Source organism: Ranitomeya variabilis, chromosome 1, assembly GCF_051348905.1.
Source record: "Ranitomeya variabilis isolate aRanVar5 chromosome 1, aRanVar5.hap1, whole genome shotgun sequence".
NCBI lineage: Eukaryota > Metazoa > Chordata > Amphibia > Anura > Dendrobatidae > Ranitomeya > Ranitomeya variabilis.
The window spans coordinates 833,025,036-833,042,630 of NC_135232.1; the positions used below are offsets into that span (position 1 = coordinate 833,025,036).

The following is a 17,595-nucleotide window of genomic DNA, read 5'->3' on the forward strand; positions in this document are numbered from 1 at the left end:
ATTTAAAAAGTTCTGTGGTGAAAACATTTTAAGAAACAGTCATGAAGGAAACATAACGTCTAGCAATCCAATGTATTTGTACCTTCTTTTCAGCCACACTTCTCATCAAACCCAGAAAAGAATTATTTACACCATTTTCAGGATGTTGGGTGATCATATAGAAAAGATCTATTTTTATTTCCTGTTGCTTGGGGAGCACCAACATATTCTGCATCTCAGGACAGGGTTTCTCATTACCAACATTTGTCACAGACTAGATTCCTTATCTTAGACATTACCTTGAACAATTTTTAGAACATATTTACACCTCTACAGTGCTTTGTTGGCTCTAGACTTGAAGAGGATTGATCATTTTACCTGTCGGAAGTAAACCATCCAGTCCGGGCTGCACTGAGCTACCATGTCATATGGGGTCACAAGGTACAGAAGATGAAGATGGCTCTGAAGTACCAGTCCCTCCAGTCCCTTCCTCAGATCACTATACAGCACATCACAGTAGGACAGATCAATTGATCCTATAGGAAATGACACAAGTTAGTAGCAAACACAATGATAAAATAGTGGGCACACAACACAACTACCCACCTTTATAAGTTGCGTGGCCAAGCCTTGATACCTCAAATATAGGCTGTTCTGTTTCAGGGTGCTGCTTGGGGCACACAAGACCTTTGCTAATCAGATACTCTAAATACTCTTTTGTTATATCCCATAACGACTTTTCACTACTCAGATGTTGTTGTTGGACACTGAATAATGTATAACATGCAAATTGATAGATCTCTTCTGCCGTTTTTGCAATCTTTAAAAAAATTAAAAAGTATATACATTACTGCAGGCATGTTATGCTATACTACATTGGTAACTATAGACATTAGACCAATTAACAGGAAAGCACTGATTAAATTTGTGTCAGAATCTGTCTCACATATTGCATTTAAATCCATACAGCGGGTGAAATTATTAAGTATTAAACATGTGCTACTGACATGAAATTCTCACCAGATGTTGGTGACAACCATCGAATCCACACAAGTAAAGAAATCAGCCTTAGATGTCTATAAATTATGTGTAATAATGAGACATGACAATGATAATGAGGAAAAAAGTTATTGAACATGCTTACTGAAGTTTAATAGTAACTCATATATTATATATTGTCATTACAAACAGAGTGATGCATTTCAAGTGTTTATTTCTGTTAATGCACTCAATACTTGGTTCGGGCTCCTTTTGCATGAATTACTGCATCAATGCAGCGTCGCATGGAGGCGGTCAGCCTGTGGTACTGCTGAGGTGTTATGGAAGCCCAGGTTGCTTTTATAGCAGCCTTCAATTGGTCTACATTGTTAGGTCTGGTGTCTACCATCTTCCTCTTGACAATACTCCATAGATTATGGGGTTTAGATTAGGCGAGTTTGCTGGTCAATCAAGCACTGTTGTTTTTACACCAGGTATTGGTACTTTTGGCAGTGTGGACAGGTGCCAAGTCCTGCTGGAGAATGAAATTTCCATCTCCTAAAAGCAGAGGGAAGTGCTCCAAAATTTTCCTGGTAGATGGCTGTGCTGACTTTGGTCTTGATAAAACACAGTACACCCACACCAGCAGATGACATGGCTCCCCAAACCATCATTGATTGCGGATACTTCACACTAGACCTTGGAAATCAAGGTCCTAGAGTCTAGAGGAAGAGTGGAGAGGCACACAATTCAAGCTGCTTAAGGTCTAGTGTGAAGTTTCCACAATCAGTGAAGTCATCAGCTGGTATAGGTCCACTGTGTTTTATCAAGACCAAAGTCAGCGCAGCCGTCTACCAGGAAATTTTAGAGCACTTAATGCTTCCCTCTGCCGACAAGCTTATTGGAGATGGAAATTTAATTCTCCAGCAGGACTTGGCACCTGCCCACACTGCCCAATGTACCAATACCTGGTTTAAAAACAACAGTATCACTCTGCTTGATTGGACAGCAAACTCACCTGGTCTTAACCTCATAGAGAATCTATGGGGTATTGTCAAGAAGAAGATGAGAGACACCAGACCCAACAATGCAGATGAGCTGAAGGCTTCTATCAAAGCAACATGAGCTTCTAAAACACCTCAGCAGCTCCACAGGCTGATCGCCTCCATGCCACGCCGCATTGATGCAGTCACTGATACAAAAGGAGCCCCAACCAAGTACTAAGTGCATTTACTGAACATACATTTTTGTAGGCCAACATTTTGGATTTTAAAATCATTTTGTTCAAGCTAGTGTTATAAAGAATTCTAATTTACTGAGATAATGACTTTTGGGTTTTCATTGGCTGTAAGCCAAGATTTTTTATCAAGAATATCTCAATACATTTGTGCGTTCATCCTTTCTTCAACTATATGAATTTTGCCATTGCTGTAAGTTGAAAAACAGCCCCACACCATGATGTTCCCACCTCCAAACTTCACTGTTGGCATGGTGTTTTTGGGGTGATATGTAGTGCCTTATGGTGCGTGTTATGGCATGCAAAGAGTTTAATTTTGGTCTCATCTGACCAGACTATATTCCCCCAGTATTTTACAGGCTTGTCTAAATGTTGAGAAAACTGTAAAACACAAGAAATTTCAAGTCCTGTGCTCATTGCTTAGGTGACTGGTCTCCTCTGAAAGAATGGCAGCAGTGGCTAGCAACCTTGTCAATAGGGAATAAATTATAAAATTAAAAATCACTTCATTCTTAAAGCGAGCCTTTATCAAAATGTGGTTCATAAGCTTTTTTTATTATTATTGTTATTATTACTGTATTTTCTCCACTCCATCACTTATCGTTGAAAGGGAATCTGTCACCCATTTTTTGCGATATGATGTAAAAATATCATTAAATTTAGTGCTACATAAGCATTATAGCAGTACTTTTGATATCCCTTGACTCCCCACCTTTGATGACTAAATACCGTTTTTTTTCCCTCTCCTGCGGTGTATGTAAATCTCCTCGGTCCGGTCCTTCTCTCCCCCCCCTCCTGTCTTGCTCTACGCATTTCTTTCTGGCCATTCCTGTGTTCTCGTAGAGTTGGTGCGCATTTAAATGGCCTCTCGTGTGCGCAGTAACTGTGGGCAAAGCATAAAATGAGTATTGCGCATGTGCCGGCATTTTTCATTAGGTTCTATGCCCTGGAAGTCGTGAGATGCAAATTGTGTGTTCCTGGACTTCTGGGGCATAGAACGTAATGAAAAATGCCGGCGCATGTGCAATACTGATTTTTTGCTTTGCGCACAGATGAGCAAAGCATACTGCGCACGCGCGAGAGGACATTTCAATGAGCACGCGCGCAGCAACTCTACGGGATCTGTGCTATTCACAGATCTCATTACGTCCAGCAAGCCGAGGAGGGGGGGGGGAGGAGAATAAGCCCCGCCCATCGGACCGAGGAGATTTACATACACTGCAGGAGAGATAAAAACGATATTTAGTCATCAAAGGTGGGGAGTCAGGGGGTATCAAAAGTACTGCTATAATGCTTATGTGGCACTAAATTTAATGATACTTTTACATCATATTGCAAAAAAATGGGTGACAGATTCCCTTTAATGTGGTGGGTTATTTTGTACACTTTTCCCCCACTATGACACTGCCCAAGGATAACATAGCCTATGTAAAATATACACCTACAGTTCTGGCCTAAATACACTGCCCATGGGGGTAGGACAGAACTTTATGAACACACCTCCACTCGCAGACTCCCTAAGAGGAACACCAGAAACGGAGCTCCTGTCATTGACTGGCTGCCCTACATCACCCCATTATCCCTGGATTGTTGATCATCGCATAGGGCAAAGTTATCAGGAATTCTTCTGATATTTGGGGTCTTTATCTGATCATAACACTACTCGCTGATCTTCACCCTTTGTAGCTCTGATGCTGCACATGTCTATGCTGACAGCCACTTTCAACAGGCTGCCTTGTTATGACTGGGCAGCAACATAGTGGGTGGAAAGTGTTAATCCACGGAGTTGTCTGGATATCTCCTCTCATTATCCTAAATACTTAGAGCAATGTGCCAGAGTCTATGGTTATGTGTAAAGTATAAGCATTTTCAATGTGTACCTTCAGGCCAATTAGTGAAAGCAGCAAGCTTTGGAAACCCTTTCCACAGTCGTGCATGAGATTGCTGAAACAGTTCTCTGGTGGTTTACTAACCAGTTCTCGAGCCTTAAAAGCAAAAGTAAGAGATATAAATACAGTTAAGGACCATGTAAGGCTATGCTGCTATAATGGAGCTATTGACCAAATATTTATATAGGCGATTACTCTGTGATCCATCAGCTTTAAAAACTAAATATTTTAAGTAAGGATGCAACAGAACACAGCCTAAACATTACAAGCTCAAAACAGTAAGCATCTAGGTAATGATCTGCTGAAGAACTAAAGAAGCACTGCCATCAAAGTTTTATCCTCTTAATATATTGCAATCATCATATTATATAGCAGTGTGTACTTACAGTTGCTCATTTTGCCTTTCTACTCAGTTAATTCTTCTCTTTTCCATTAGGTCTATGACATCACGAGATTAAAAACAGACTAGCTGGACCAAGGAAACAAGGAAGTCTCTTTTCCCTGCATGAGTCATTACTAGAACTACGATTCTACATCTAAACAAAGTTCTTGTCAGGGAAAGAAGAAAACAACAGCTGGGTAAGGAGTTGAAGAAGCGTTGAAGCTGGGCTGCCAGGGACTTTGCAGTGATGTAGAATTGTAGTTCTAATGAAGACTCATGCAGGGAAAAAAGATTTTATACAGCTTAGAAGAATTTAGCTTGTCTGTTTTTAATCAGGTGAGGTCATAGACCTAATGAAAAAGAGAAGAATTAACTTTGGTAGAAGGACAAAAATGAGCAATTGTATAATATGATGACTGAAATATTTTAGGAAGATAAAAACATTGATGGGAGTGCTTCTTTAAGACTACCTCATTGTTTCTAAAGGGTTTTTTCAGTTTAAAGTGTTTGTTCCAAGTTTGACGTTATCTCTAGTGATGAGCGAATATACTCGTTACTCAAGATTTCTCGAGCACGCTCGGGGGTCCTCCGAGTATTTTTTAGTGCTTGGAGATTTAGTTTTCCCTCACCTCAGCTGAATGAGTTACATCTGTTAGCCAGCTTGATTACATGTGGGGATTCCCTCGCAACCAGGCAACCCCCACATGTACTTATGCTGGCTAACAGATGTAAATCATTCAGCTGCGGCAAGAAAAACTAAATCTCCAAGCACTAAAAAATACTCGGAGGACCCCCGAGCGTGCTCGAGAAATCTCGAGTAACGAGTATATTCGCTCATCACTAGTTATCTTCTATCCTAAGGACAAAGGTTAACTTCCTGATCGCTGGGGGTCTGACTGCTGGGACTCACCAATTCAGACAATGGGGCAATAACATTGTGGCAAAGCCAAATAACAGTATCAAAAACAAAGCAGCTTTATTTTAAACATGACATGCCAAAAAGAGACAAAAACTGCAGCATCAAAAACACATGTAAAAACACACTGAAAAACAAACAAAATGCAAGTAACCTAATAGGTGCAGAAATGCAGCAGAATATCTGCAACATCAAAAACTCAACAAATACTCATCATGGGAGCATAGCCTTAAAGGCTCCTTGCACAGCCTTCTATTCTGACCAGAGGGCCTTGTCTGTGCCCCCATTTACAGGTGTAGCTGGTGCTTTTGAAGCTGTGGAGACCATATTGGTTAATAGCTCAGGTACTGTTCAAAGTATACAACCTAAATGATACCATTTGTGACTGGCCATTATAGTAGTAGTAGTGGCTTTTCTGCATTGGCGGTCTACTCCCACTATGCTTTGGTTCCTACTGGCTCCCTAGGTCAGGAAGGAGGGAGACCTCTCTACTTATACATATGACACTGTTGTGTATCATCGCCTTACATGAATCTCAGAATGTTGTGCCACATTTATTAGAGGTCTTGTACTTTAGAGTATTAGTTTCAATTGAAACAAAACAAACCTAGTCCGAATATACATTATACTTGGAATAAACAATGTATTACCATTTCCTTTTCTTTTTCCTGCAAGATGAGAATACTTTCCCCTGCATTGTCAATACCGGCTCGACCAGCCCTGCCAATCATCTGTTTATACTGGGCCCTCTTGAGAAAATCTTTAGCTACGTAAGGTGCTCGCAAAATGACCCTGAAGGAGAGAGTAAAAATAACAGACTGAACACATTTGAGCACGAATCGTGTAACATTCACAGTCTGTCTATTACCATCTACGTTTTGCCAAGTTAAAGGGGTTTTCCCACGAACAAAAGTTCATTTTAATCAAAAGATCTTGGAATAATAATAAGTTCCACAATTGGAGGTGTTTAAACGAAATGTCCCTGTGCTGAGATAATCATTATAAATGTGCCCCTGCTGCGTACTGTGTAATGGCTGTGTCTGACCGTACTGGAACATGGTCTGACCATACCACATCTCCTGGGCAGGGGAGGATGCAAAAGAGGATACAGGCAGGACAGCATGGGATCACAGCTGATTCTTTATGTGAGGTAAAACATTTCCCTGCCCGATTTTCAACAATTTTACCTCAAAAGAAAGAATCAGCTGTGATCCAATCCTGTCATGTCTGTAAATTCTCTTTTGCTTCCTCCCCTGCACAGGAGATGTGGTCTGATTAGGCCCTGTATGTCAGACACAGAAATTACACAGTACACAGCAGGGGCACATTTATATGATTATCTCAGCACAGGAACATTTTATTTAAAAACACATCCAATTGTGAAAATTATTATTATTCCAAGATGTGTTGATTAGAGTATACTTTTATTGTTGGGGAAACCACTTTACAGCAACAATTTAGTGTGTGGCATCCAGAAGCTGGAGGAATTTAGCAAATGCTGGTAAATTGCAGGGAACGGACTGTTGTCTTATTCATGTGTCACAACACATGCATGAAGAGCCTGTGAGTTGTGACTGTCACACAGCTGATAAGGAAAGCACTACCGTAATGCCTTCACACTACACCACACAAATATAGAATAAGAAGAAGAACAAGCTTTATTTGGCACACAAAAACAAAAAAACATAAAACATAAGTAAAACATATGTGTGTTTCTTCTTAATATTATATATATACTTACATCATCTAATTTCCCCTTTTTTGTCTTTGTGTGCATCCGTGTTCTTTTATTCATGTGCTTTGCGTGTGTTGCCCTGTCCTGACGTTGTTCTCCTGATTGTGCCCATGTGGATGTTTGCCTGTGCGATCTGTGCTCTGTTTGTCTTTCCAAACGGGCTTTTTGTCCCTTTCCCCAGACTCCCGGGAGCTGCGCAGGTGCCACATTTAGTATACCGACATTCATGTCTCCTGTGTCTGGTAGGCGGGCCATTTGCGTTGCACTTCGCGCATGTGCGATCACTACCTTGGTCTATGCGCTCTGTTCGTGAGCTCACTTCCGGCCTCCGTGCGCCATCCTCAGCATGCTGCAGCGTTCTACATCGGTGTGTGATGTACTAATCACTTTTAAGGTATTTATAGATACTTTGGTGGCTCTAACAACCACTTCCCCTGACGAAGCCGTACAGGTTACGGCGATACGCGTTGGGTCTCTTTAGGGGCGCCCCACTCCTTGTTCCATCTTGTCTTGTCCCCCATTCGGTTGGACGCTCCACTCGTCTCTGGCAAGCTTTATTCTCAATACGGTGAGTGTTTGCCTTCATTTATAACTCTCTGACCACCTAACTATTGTGGCTTATATTTATTCATTTCTGGCTGGTTTCTATAGCCTTATCAGCATATATGTTATTGCCTTTTGGCTATTGTTTCATCTATATGCATTTGCAGCATTTTTGGCCAGGTTTGGATATATTTTTTGTTTATCAGGTCACACTCATGTAGGAATTTCCTACCGGCGCTTGTTATAACCTGCTCGGAGTTTTTCCAGGGTCAATTTGGGGTGTCCACCGTATTACTACATTTCTATATTGTCTCGGGTGCAATGGAGATTATACACACATACACACACATACACATATATATACATACACACACGTGTGTGTGTGTGTGTGTGTGTGTGTGTTTTGTAATATTATACATTTATGCGTTTTGTATTTATTTGATTGATTTTCTGGCATCCTATATACGGTATATATGTTCTATGGTGGGGGGTCCATGAGTGGCGTTCCCGTTTGGTTTTAGTTATGTTTTATGTTTTTTTTGTTATTGTGTGCCAAATAAAGCTTGTTATTCTTCTTATACTATATTTGTGTGGTGTAGTGTGCAGGCATCACGGTAGTGCTTTCCTTTTCTTCTTATACATCGTTATTTACTACTAGCTTTTTGCACCTCCCTTCAACTGTATTTATTAGAGTTGTGCGCCTGATCTAAAATTATATGTCACACAGCCGAGACACATGCAGCTACGGAGCGGACACCTGATTATCGGAGCACTCCAGGCATCTGGGTTCCCGCTACAACTTCTTCGGTAAGCGCTACAGCTTGCTGAATAAGGAGGGAGCTGAACATATTTGCTCGTGTCTAGTTAGAACATGGTGTTTGTATATCTTTGGCTCTATAAACAAACAGGCTCTTTTAGTATCTGCTCTAATAAAATTATATTGTATTACATTACAGTACATTGAAAAAGTATTCATACCCCGTGAACTTTTCCACTTTTTTTTTGTTCACATTACACCCCAAAACTGAAATGTATTTTATTTTGATTGTGTATGAGATACCAACACAAAGTAATACATTTCTGTGAGGTGTAAAGGAAATGATACTCAGTTTTGTAATTATTCAAAAAATATAAATCTGAAAATTGTGACCTGCATTTGTATACAGCCCCCTGATACTCCTACATGAAACTGCCTCGATAAGTCACATAATTAGTAAATTGAATTCACATGTGTGCAATTTATTCTCAGTATAATAACAGCTGTTCTGTGAAGCCTTCAGAGGTTTATTTGAGAATATATTGAATCAAACAGCACCATGAAAACAGTACCAGGAACACACCAGACAGGTCAGGGATAAAGTTGTGGGGAAGAGGATTAGGTTATAAAAAAAAATAGACCAAACTCTGAACATCGCACAGATCATTGTTCAATTCAATATACAAAAATGGAAGGAACATAGAAGTATCCAAGCATAGAAAGCACTAATAAGATTTAACAGCCAACAGGCTCAAAGTCACTTTAAAGGAGCTACAGAGATCCATGGCTCAGGTAGGACAATATGTCCAGAGGACAACTATTAGTCATATACTCCACAAATCAGGCCATTATGGAAGAGTAGCAATAATAAAGTTATTTTTTAAAGCAAGCCATAGGAAGTCACGTTTGCCGTTTGAGAAAAGCCATGTAGAGGACCCAGCTAGCATGTGGGAGACGGTGCTTTGGTCAGACAAGACCACAGTAGAAGATATTGGACTAAATGCTATGTGTGGTGGAAAACTAACACTGATCATCACCCTAAAAACACCATCCCCACCGTCAAACATGGTGGTGGCAGGCTGGCAGCATCATGTTCTGTGGATGCTTTTCTTCAGCAGGGACAGGAAAGCTTGTCAGAGTTGATGGGAAGTTGGATGGAGCTAAATACAGGGAAATCCGAAAAGAAAACCTGTTAGATGCTGCAAAAATCTTGAGTCTGGGGCATAGGTTCACTTTCCAGCAATTAGTTTCTAGATGTGCAAAGCTGGTAGATACATACCCAAAAGACTTGCCGCAGTAATTGCAGTGATTGGTGGTCCTACAAAGTATAGACTAAGTGTAACTGAATACAAATCACATAATTTTAAGATTTCAATTTTTCAAATATTTAGAAATGCATGTTTCATTTCCTTTACACTTCACAAATACTTGCTACTTTGTGTTGGTACATCACATAAAATCGGAAGAAAATACATTTAAGCTTACAGGAGTAGTGTGGAAAAGGACACGAGGTAGGAATACATTTTCAAGGCACTGTACATCCCTTTTAAAGAAGCACATTTAATATAAAAAATATAGGTGGATGTGTGTACGTAGTGTATTGTGAGTGTATTAATATGCACACCTACCGCTGCTCTCTCCGGACTCCAGCGCCCTTCTGCTCCTCTTCTCAGTGATGTCACCACAAATGCAACAAGCCGGGTCACTCTATGCATCTTTTACAATGCAGGCCTAAAAAGCCTCGCTCTGACGCCCTCTAGACTTATATAGCAAAAGCCACTTCCGGGTCATGCAAAGTGCAGTGGGACCTGAAGAGTCTGCAGAGGGATGACATTTCCGAGAAGTGAAGGAGAACGATGCTTGATCTTGAGAGAGCAGCAGTAGGGGAGTATATTAATACACTCACACTACTTTACTCTTTTAAAGGGAAGCGGTCAGGAAATTCCTTACATATGGAAGTGTATAGTAAGACTGTACAGGCACATATCCCCACTAAAAATGATAGAGATCTGATGTGCCAATCATGACAAATCTATCACAGAAGCCATATGCAAATCACACTGGACTGCGCTGAGGGCGTGTCTTCTAAGTGCATGGCCTCGCCCTCAGTGCACTTCCAGTCCAATTTACATACAGCTTCTTCGCTAAATTTTTCATGACTGACACAGTGAATCTCTACAAAAATGTCTCATTTTTATTGGGGACAAATAAGTAAACACATGCTGACAAGTTTCCTTTACATTTTTCAATGAAGTAAATCGTGAAATTGGCTAGCACCGACCTTCTGGCAGGTAAATTCACCCCAGCTGCTAAGGTAGAAGTGCAGGTAAGGAGGCACAGAACTCCTGAAGAATAGGCTTCTTCCACCAATTTCCTCTCATCACTGGTCAGCCCACTGTGATGGTAAGCAATACCGAAGGGAATGGTACGCTTCAACACTGAGCACATGATGCCATTGCCGGTATTCCTCAAGTCGTCAATCAGTGCTTTCTTTTCGGCTTCTCTGTGACTCAAGTATGCTCTTCATTACATGGGCAAATTCAATTCATAATCATGCAGAAAAAAAAAAGGTTTACAATGAACAAATCTTTCAAGAAGTACGGTAGTTATTGAGGTCATACAAGAATAAACTATTTAAATCTTCTATAGTGGCAGATTTACGTTATCAAAGATGTTTAGGAAGGAAAATCTTACTTGTTGAGGTATTTGCAAATCATTTCTGCAACATTTTCACAGTTCCTTTTGGTAGGACAGAAGACCAGACAGGACTGATTAGGAATGACCTCAGTCACCAGGGCAATGATGTGATCAGGATCTATTCTAAGCATGTTACTTGAATACTAATGAAAAGAAATAATATAGAATATTAAAGTAATAAGAACTATATCTTTTATTTGCTTACCCAAAAAAATTACCCCTTTGCAATTGTGCAAATTACAAAAAAACTAAAAAATAACCCCCAGCCGCCCACTCATCCCAAACTGTTACTGAATTTTTAAAGCCGCGGCATCTTCATGCAGTTTTAAAGGTACCGTAATTGTAATAAAACAGTTAAAACTGCAATCTGACATCAGTCTCTAAATAAATCTCAAGTATGAAGTAAACCAATCCCAGAAAATGCTATACTGAATAAAGAGGATTTTTGGTACTCACTGTAAAATATCTGTTGTAATTAGCGTAATGGGAAATCTACTGCTATTTGGAGGCTGACATTAAATCTACACTTTAATATAAAAAAAAAAAAAAAAAAAAAGTCTCTTCCCCATCTACACTCAGCTATTCACCTAGTGCAAAAGGAGCTGAAGCAAAACAAAGATCACCAAGGGAGGGTGTTTTGTGCCTCAATGAAGGGTACGACAAGAGATTATATGTGAGTAACTAAAATCCTCTTTTTGCAGATGCTTCATTGGGAGGACGCAGGAAACCATGGCACATCACAAAGCAGTCCCTTGAGTGGTAAAACTAATAATTTGTAGAAAGAGGAATAGCAATCCCTCAGGTTAGCAACAGAGTGAATGACTCTTCAAGTACCCTTTGCAAAGACTTGCATCCGTCAAAGAATAACTAAGAGCTCTGGAAAGATGTGGCCTGAAGACTAAGTAGCGGTCCTACGGAAGAGAACAGATGCCAGGAGGCGTATGGCCCAGGAGTCTTCTACGACACCGGTGGAGCCTTAGCTTAGCCATATCTTCTGCAATAGTATATTGAAACCAGAAGGCAATAGCAGCCCTGGAGGCTGTCGGACCTCTGCAAAGGCCTACCTGGATGACAAGCAAAGCATTTGAAAGTCTGAATGGAGCTGGGAAAGACATCCACATCAGTGTAATAATGTCTCAAAGAGATAAAAGGCAAAAGGGCATAAAGAAGGAAAGCAATCTCTTCATTAAGATTGGAGGTAGACAACACATTAGGGAGAATGGATGGTGCCAGACACAAAACAACCCTGTCCCGAGAAAGAGTGAAAGGCGAGGGCAGAGTGGCCTGATGGATGAGATCGCCAAAAGAAAAACAACACCTTGCTAGCAAGCTGGAGCGTAGAGATGTCTTTAAATCGGTACAAAAGGAAAGGACTAAAAGGGCAGTCAAGAACAGATTGGGGTTCCATTGATCCAAGGTGGCCAAAACGTTGGTCCCAAGTTTGCCCTGCCCTGGCGTAATTCCTGACCTGAGGCTTAGAAGTCAGGTTCTTCTGCAAAATTACAGTTAAGTCAGGGACATGGCCCCTAGGGGCCTACCCTGGCTTAAGACCGTAATGCTAAAATTAAAAAGAGACCTTACAAATGAAAATATCAAAATGTGACATCCAAGACCTTTGGGCCTTGATCCTAGTCTGACCAACAAAATCAGGAAGTCTTGAAGCTTTCAGAATTGTGGATTGAACATCTGGGTGTTGGTAGGGGAGGAGCCAACTTTTTTTAATCTAAGATATAAACCATGGATAAAGATTTCCTGTGTCTCCCAATGAAGAGTCGGAGAAACAAAGTCTTGCAGCTCTGAAAAATTTAGTGTCAAGTGCTTCCGTAACCCATCATTAGATGAATCCATGATAGCATTGTAGCTTCTCTTCCGAACACTAATGGGTTGCATTTGGCACCATGGGCAATTTGTTCTAATTATGAACGAACATGCTTGGATAAGATGTTATCCAAGAATAATATGTTCGAGTCCCCGTGGCTGAATGTCTGCGGCCGTTTGACAGCCATAACACATGCGGGGATTCCCTAACAAACAGGCAATCCCTGCATATGTGCTGCGGATGTCAAACAGCCGAGAGACATGCAGCCGCGGGAATCAAACATATTTTTTGAGCACGACAAAGACACTCGGGTGGCACCTAATCCGATCACGTTCGCACATCATTAGTTCTAATGAATGTGGGTGATAAATAAATTATATAAAAAAAAAAAGTGATTTACCTTGTAGTTCAGCAGCCGTGATAATGTAAAGTTGTTCTCTGATTTATTGTCAACTTCATATATACTGTCTCTTAATTTTACAAACTCTTTTAATTCAACCTGGTAAAAAGTAAAGGGTGAATTACTAACATTTTATATCCATGGCGGCTATGACTACTGTCTTGCAGTAATGGGGTCGATTGTGCCCATGGACAACATCTGTTGGTTTTTGAGCGGATTTCTTACCACCATTTTCATACCATAATCTGACTGAAGGGTTTTTTAGGGCTTTGTCACAGGAAAAGATAAAATAAAGCAATAAATGGCACCATTTTAAACCACTATTTCTCCCGCAGCACTGCTCTAGGGTTCCCACCAGGACCAAATAAGATGGCGTCCTATCCAGTCAATCACCTGGCTGTTGAAGACACTGACTATCTGTGAGTTGAGGTGACTGATAGATGAAATGTGATCTCATATGAAGTGGTGTAATACAAGGCCTAATAGATTGCTGTGCTAAAGGCCTCTTTCATTCATTGTGTCCGCTACGTGTGGTGACAATGGATCCTTTAAAATCTACGGGGATGTCAGCGAGGCCTACCCGTGGACATGTTCCTTTTTTTTCAGCAGCATGTCTTTCAATACGTCCAGCACACGGATTACAAAGTGTGACCCGTGTGCACCGTCCGTTTGACACCAGAATAGAAATAGCAAGATTTTTAGGTGTCAGATGTGCAAAGATAGACAGATAGATCTAATTAGTGCATTGCCTGCGTATTTTACTGTACTTGTATTATGCGAATAAATAATTGAAAAAACTGATGTGGGGTCTCCCCCTACTTTTGATAACCAGCACAAGTAAGGCTATGTGCACAGGATTTTTCGCGGGTTTTTTTTGGCCGTTTTCCACGGTAAAAACGCTTAAAAAATGCATACATAAGCATCCCATCATTTTTAATGCATTCTGCTATTTTTGTGCACATGATGGGGTTTTTTCCCGCGGAAAAAAATTTATCGCGGTAAAAAACGCAGCATGTTCATTAATTTTGCGGATTTTTCGCGTTTTTGCCGCTATTTAATGCAATGGGAAGCTCCGGAAAAAAACGCATGCGCATTTCCTGCAGAAAAAGTCTGGTTTTGTTCAGAAAAATTCTGCAGAAAATCCTGACGTGTGCACATAGCCTAAAGCAGACAGATGTGATATATTCTTAGGCTGGAAAGGTCCATTATGGAGTACAATTAGAGAGATGTATAAACGTGCCTTTTCCTTCCTTTTCTATTCTGGAATGTTATTAATAAATCCACGTTGGTATACATCATATAAAGCTCGTATTTACACAATGAAGATGGCGTTTTTGGAGAATAATTATGCAATAAAAATTCTTGTGTTATTATTGATACCGTTTCTTACCTAAGTGTACCATGTGTTGTCCAATCATGTATTACCTTCTAACTTTTATGTTTTAATTAATTGTTATTGTATTTAATAAAGATTTGTCTATTACTTTAATGGAGGTCTCCAGCTTCTTTGATTGGATGGTTTAGCTGTTAGTAAAAAGATTTAAGGGTACTGTCACACAGTGCAATTTTGATCGCTACGACGGCACGATTCGTGACGTCGCAGCGTTGTATGATTATCGCTCCAGCGTCGTAGACTGCGGTCACACGTTGCAATCACGGCGCTGGAGCGATGCCGAAGTCCCCGGGTAACCAGGGTAAACATCGGGTTACTAAGCGCAGGGCCGCGCTTAGTAACCCGATGTTTACCGTGGTTACCAGCGTAAAAGTAAAAAAAAACAAACCGTACATGCTCACCATCTGATGTCCGTCAGGTCCCTTGCCGTCTGCTTCCTGCTCTGACAGTGCCGCCGTACAGTGAGAGCACAGCACAGCAGTGACGTCACCGCTGTGATCTGCTCTCACTTTCCGGCCGGCAGACAGTCAGAGCGCATCACTGGATCGCTGTCACACACAACGATCCAGCGATGACAGCGGGAGATCCAACGACGAAAGAAAGTTTCAAACGATCTGCTACGACGTACGATTCTCAGCAGGGTCCCTGATCGCTGCTGCGTGTCAGACACTGCGATATCGTAACGATATCGCTAGACCGTCACGAATCGTACCGTCGTAGCGATCAAAATTGCACTGTGTGACAGTACCCTAATACTTTTTGCCCAGTTATCGGATTTTCTTTTTTTTTTTTAAACAAAGCCAGGAGTGGATGTAGCCTTTTCTCTCATTTGCATCCAAAAGAATTGGCCACACGCCAAGGAAAGAAAATAAGGCTTGACAGCTGCTGCGTGGATAATGCAGTATTATATAGTGGCAATTGCAGGAGTGGTGGACCTTCAGAACACTTATTTCTTTACTTTATATAGCGCCCCTACCCTTACAAAATGGGGAAAAAATGTTATGGAGTTTCCCACTTTTAGAAAATTATCCCCATATAATTGCTGTCATGTAAAATAAAGACAGGTGGCGATACGTCAGGGAGGGGCTTTAAATACTGTCTTTCGTTGATATTTTACATCACAGGAATCATTTTGGGCCCCCTTTAAAAAAAAAAAAAAAAAAAGTAAAACCCTTTTAAAAGGAAAATTATATACTAAATAAATAATCAAAAGCAATATTCCAAAAAAGAAGAAGTACATGAGATTATATATTTATATACACACTACATATCAATGAAACCGCTTACAGGTCTGAAGTTGTCAGTATAAAATTCGGCCTTCAGGAACTGTTGCAGCTCACCCACATTGTTTAATGTTGCACTCATTCCAATGATCTGTGTGCTTTCTGTAAAAGAGCAGCCAAACAAGTAGATTATCAGCATTTTAGCTCGTAGTCTCATTTAGGAAAAGCTCTCTTCTATTATAAAAGTGACAAAAGGGAAAATCAGAAAAAAAAAAAATTCAGAGCATAAAAATCTTTCCGATAGCTCTCCCAAAGGTTGTCAAACCTTATTACAAAGTTCTTTTCACAAGATACATCCATGTAAGCTTCTCACATTACAACATATGAGAGCATATCCACTGGAGTTAACGGAAAGTTTCATATGGCTAACCTATGGTTGCTATGTTCTTCAGGAAAGCTAGAGCTGAATTATGACATTTATAGTGCGTTATTGCCAAGCATCCATTAGGAAGTATTATTCTTCAGTGTTTAGGATTTATGTCTTCAGGCGCTGTTTCCTACCATAGAAGCATTGTGTAAAGGGTAAGCCTACCTATTGATATACAGCGACCAGGATTACATCATAGTGGGACGTGTATGTTACAAGAGCTGCTTTGCAGTTAGTAGATGCCCCTATTACCATCTGGGCCCCTGTGTGGCTGTACAGGTTGCATCAATGGCGATTCCACCCCTGCTCCAAGTCATGTGACAAGGCTCGTTAGAGAGTCGATATTGACTATTAGGATTGCTACTTCCTATAGGTGGCACTAGAGTTCTAGTCTTCTTCCTCTCTGAAGTGACAATTTGCATATTTCCCAGAGGAGCATTGTGGCTTAAAAGTCTCCTCATCTTGGCATGTCACTTTCCACAAGGAGAAACGTTACCAGTTCTCAAAATAGCCAGCGCTGCTCAAGTTCGTTAATCAACGTTCTGTGTATGGGACTAATCAGACACCTTTTTATCAACATAAACTTTCATTTATGAGCAATTTATGATACAGTCACTGCAAAAAGTGAGAAAAAAAATAATTTGGTTTGGACCAGCAGAAGGGCTGGGATGGGCGCAAAAAACGGTTGTTGTCCCCCTTCACTTCCCCGCTCCCTCTGCATGTCAAAGGATTGTCCTGCCACATGGAATAAAAGGACATTAACCTTTTCTAAGAAGTGAGTGCCGATTCCTTTTGTTAATATTGAATGCATAAGATACAGTAACTCTTCTGTAGAATCCGACCACACAAATTAGCGTTCACTCCCCATGTGCACAATAATGAGGATTTGTTGGCCAGAACCCTGCTCCTCATTCACCAGCTGCTCTTCCTTGGACCACTTTTGGTAGTTACTAACCACTACAGGCCACCACCCCAAAGGACTTCTCACTGTGGAGAGGTTCGGACAACTTACCACTTGTGTACAGAATCTTAGCAAGAGTCATTTCTAATATTGCACCGCGACTTCCTTCGCTGAGCATATGCAGCTAAGAGGAAAAAAACAAAAGACATTTCATACATAATATAGAAATACTCACAAGAGAGTTAGTTAGACTTAGAAGAGTCTGGACTCCCTCCCGACATCCACCCTATATGTATGGCACAGGTCCAATGCGGATGTA

General features: G+C 40.7%; 1 protein-coding gene across 5 annotated transcripts in view; it reads right to left on the bottom strand.

Moving 5' to 3' along the window:
• LOC143786482 (helicase POLQ-like) overlaps window positions 1-17,595 on the bottom strand; it is a 42,002-nt gene that overhangs the window by 14,968 nt on the left and 9,439 nt on the right. For 4 of the 5 annotated variants that reach the window (XM_077275770.1, XM_077275773.1, XM_077275774.1 and 1 more), the window contains exons 6-14: window positions 17,388-17,460; window positions 16,013-16,110; window positions 13,333-13,431; window positions 11,111-11,256; window positions 10,698-10,937; window positions 6,032-6,173; window positions 4,075-4,179; window positions 586-799; window positions 358-515 (exon numbers count right to left, since the gene is read on the bottom strand). In XM_077275770.1, coding sequence (XP_077131885.1) covers window positions 358-515; window positions 586-799; window positions 4,075-4,179; window positions 6,032-6,173; window positions 10,698-10,937; window positions 11,111-11,256; window positions 13,333-13,431; window positions 16,013-16,110; window positions 17,388-17,460 — 1,275 coding nt within the window. The remainder of the gene's footprint in view (window positions 1-357; window positions 516-585; window positions 800-4,074; window positions 4,180-6,031; window positions 6,174-10,697; window positions 10,938-11,110; window positions 11,257-13,332; window positions 13,432-16,012; window positions 16,111-17,387; window positions 17,461-17,595) is intronic. The other variant, XM_077275775.1, reaches the window with a different exon arrangement.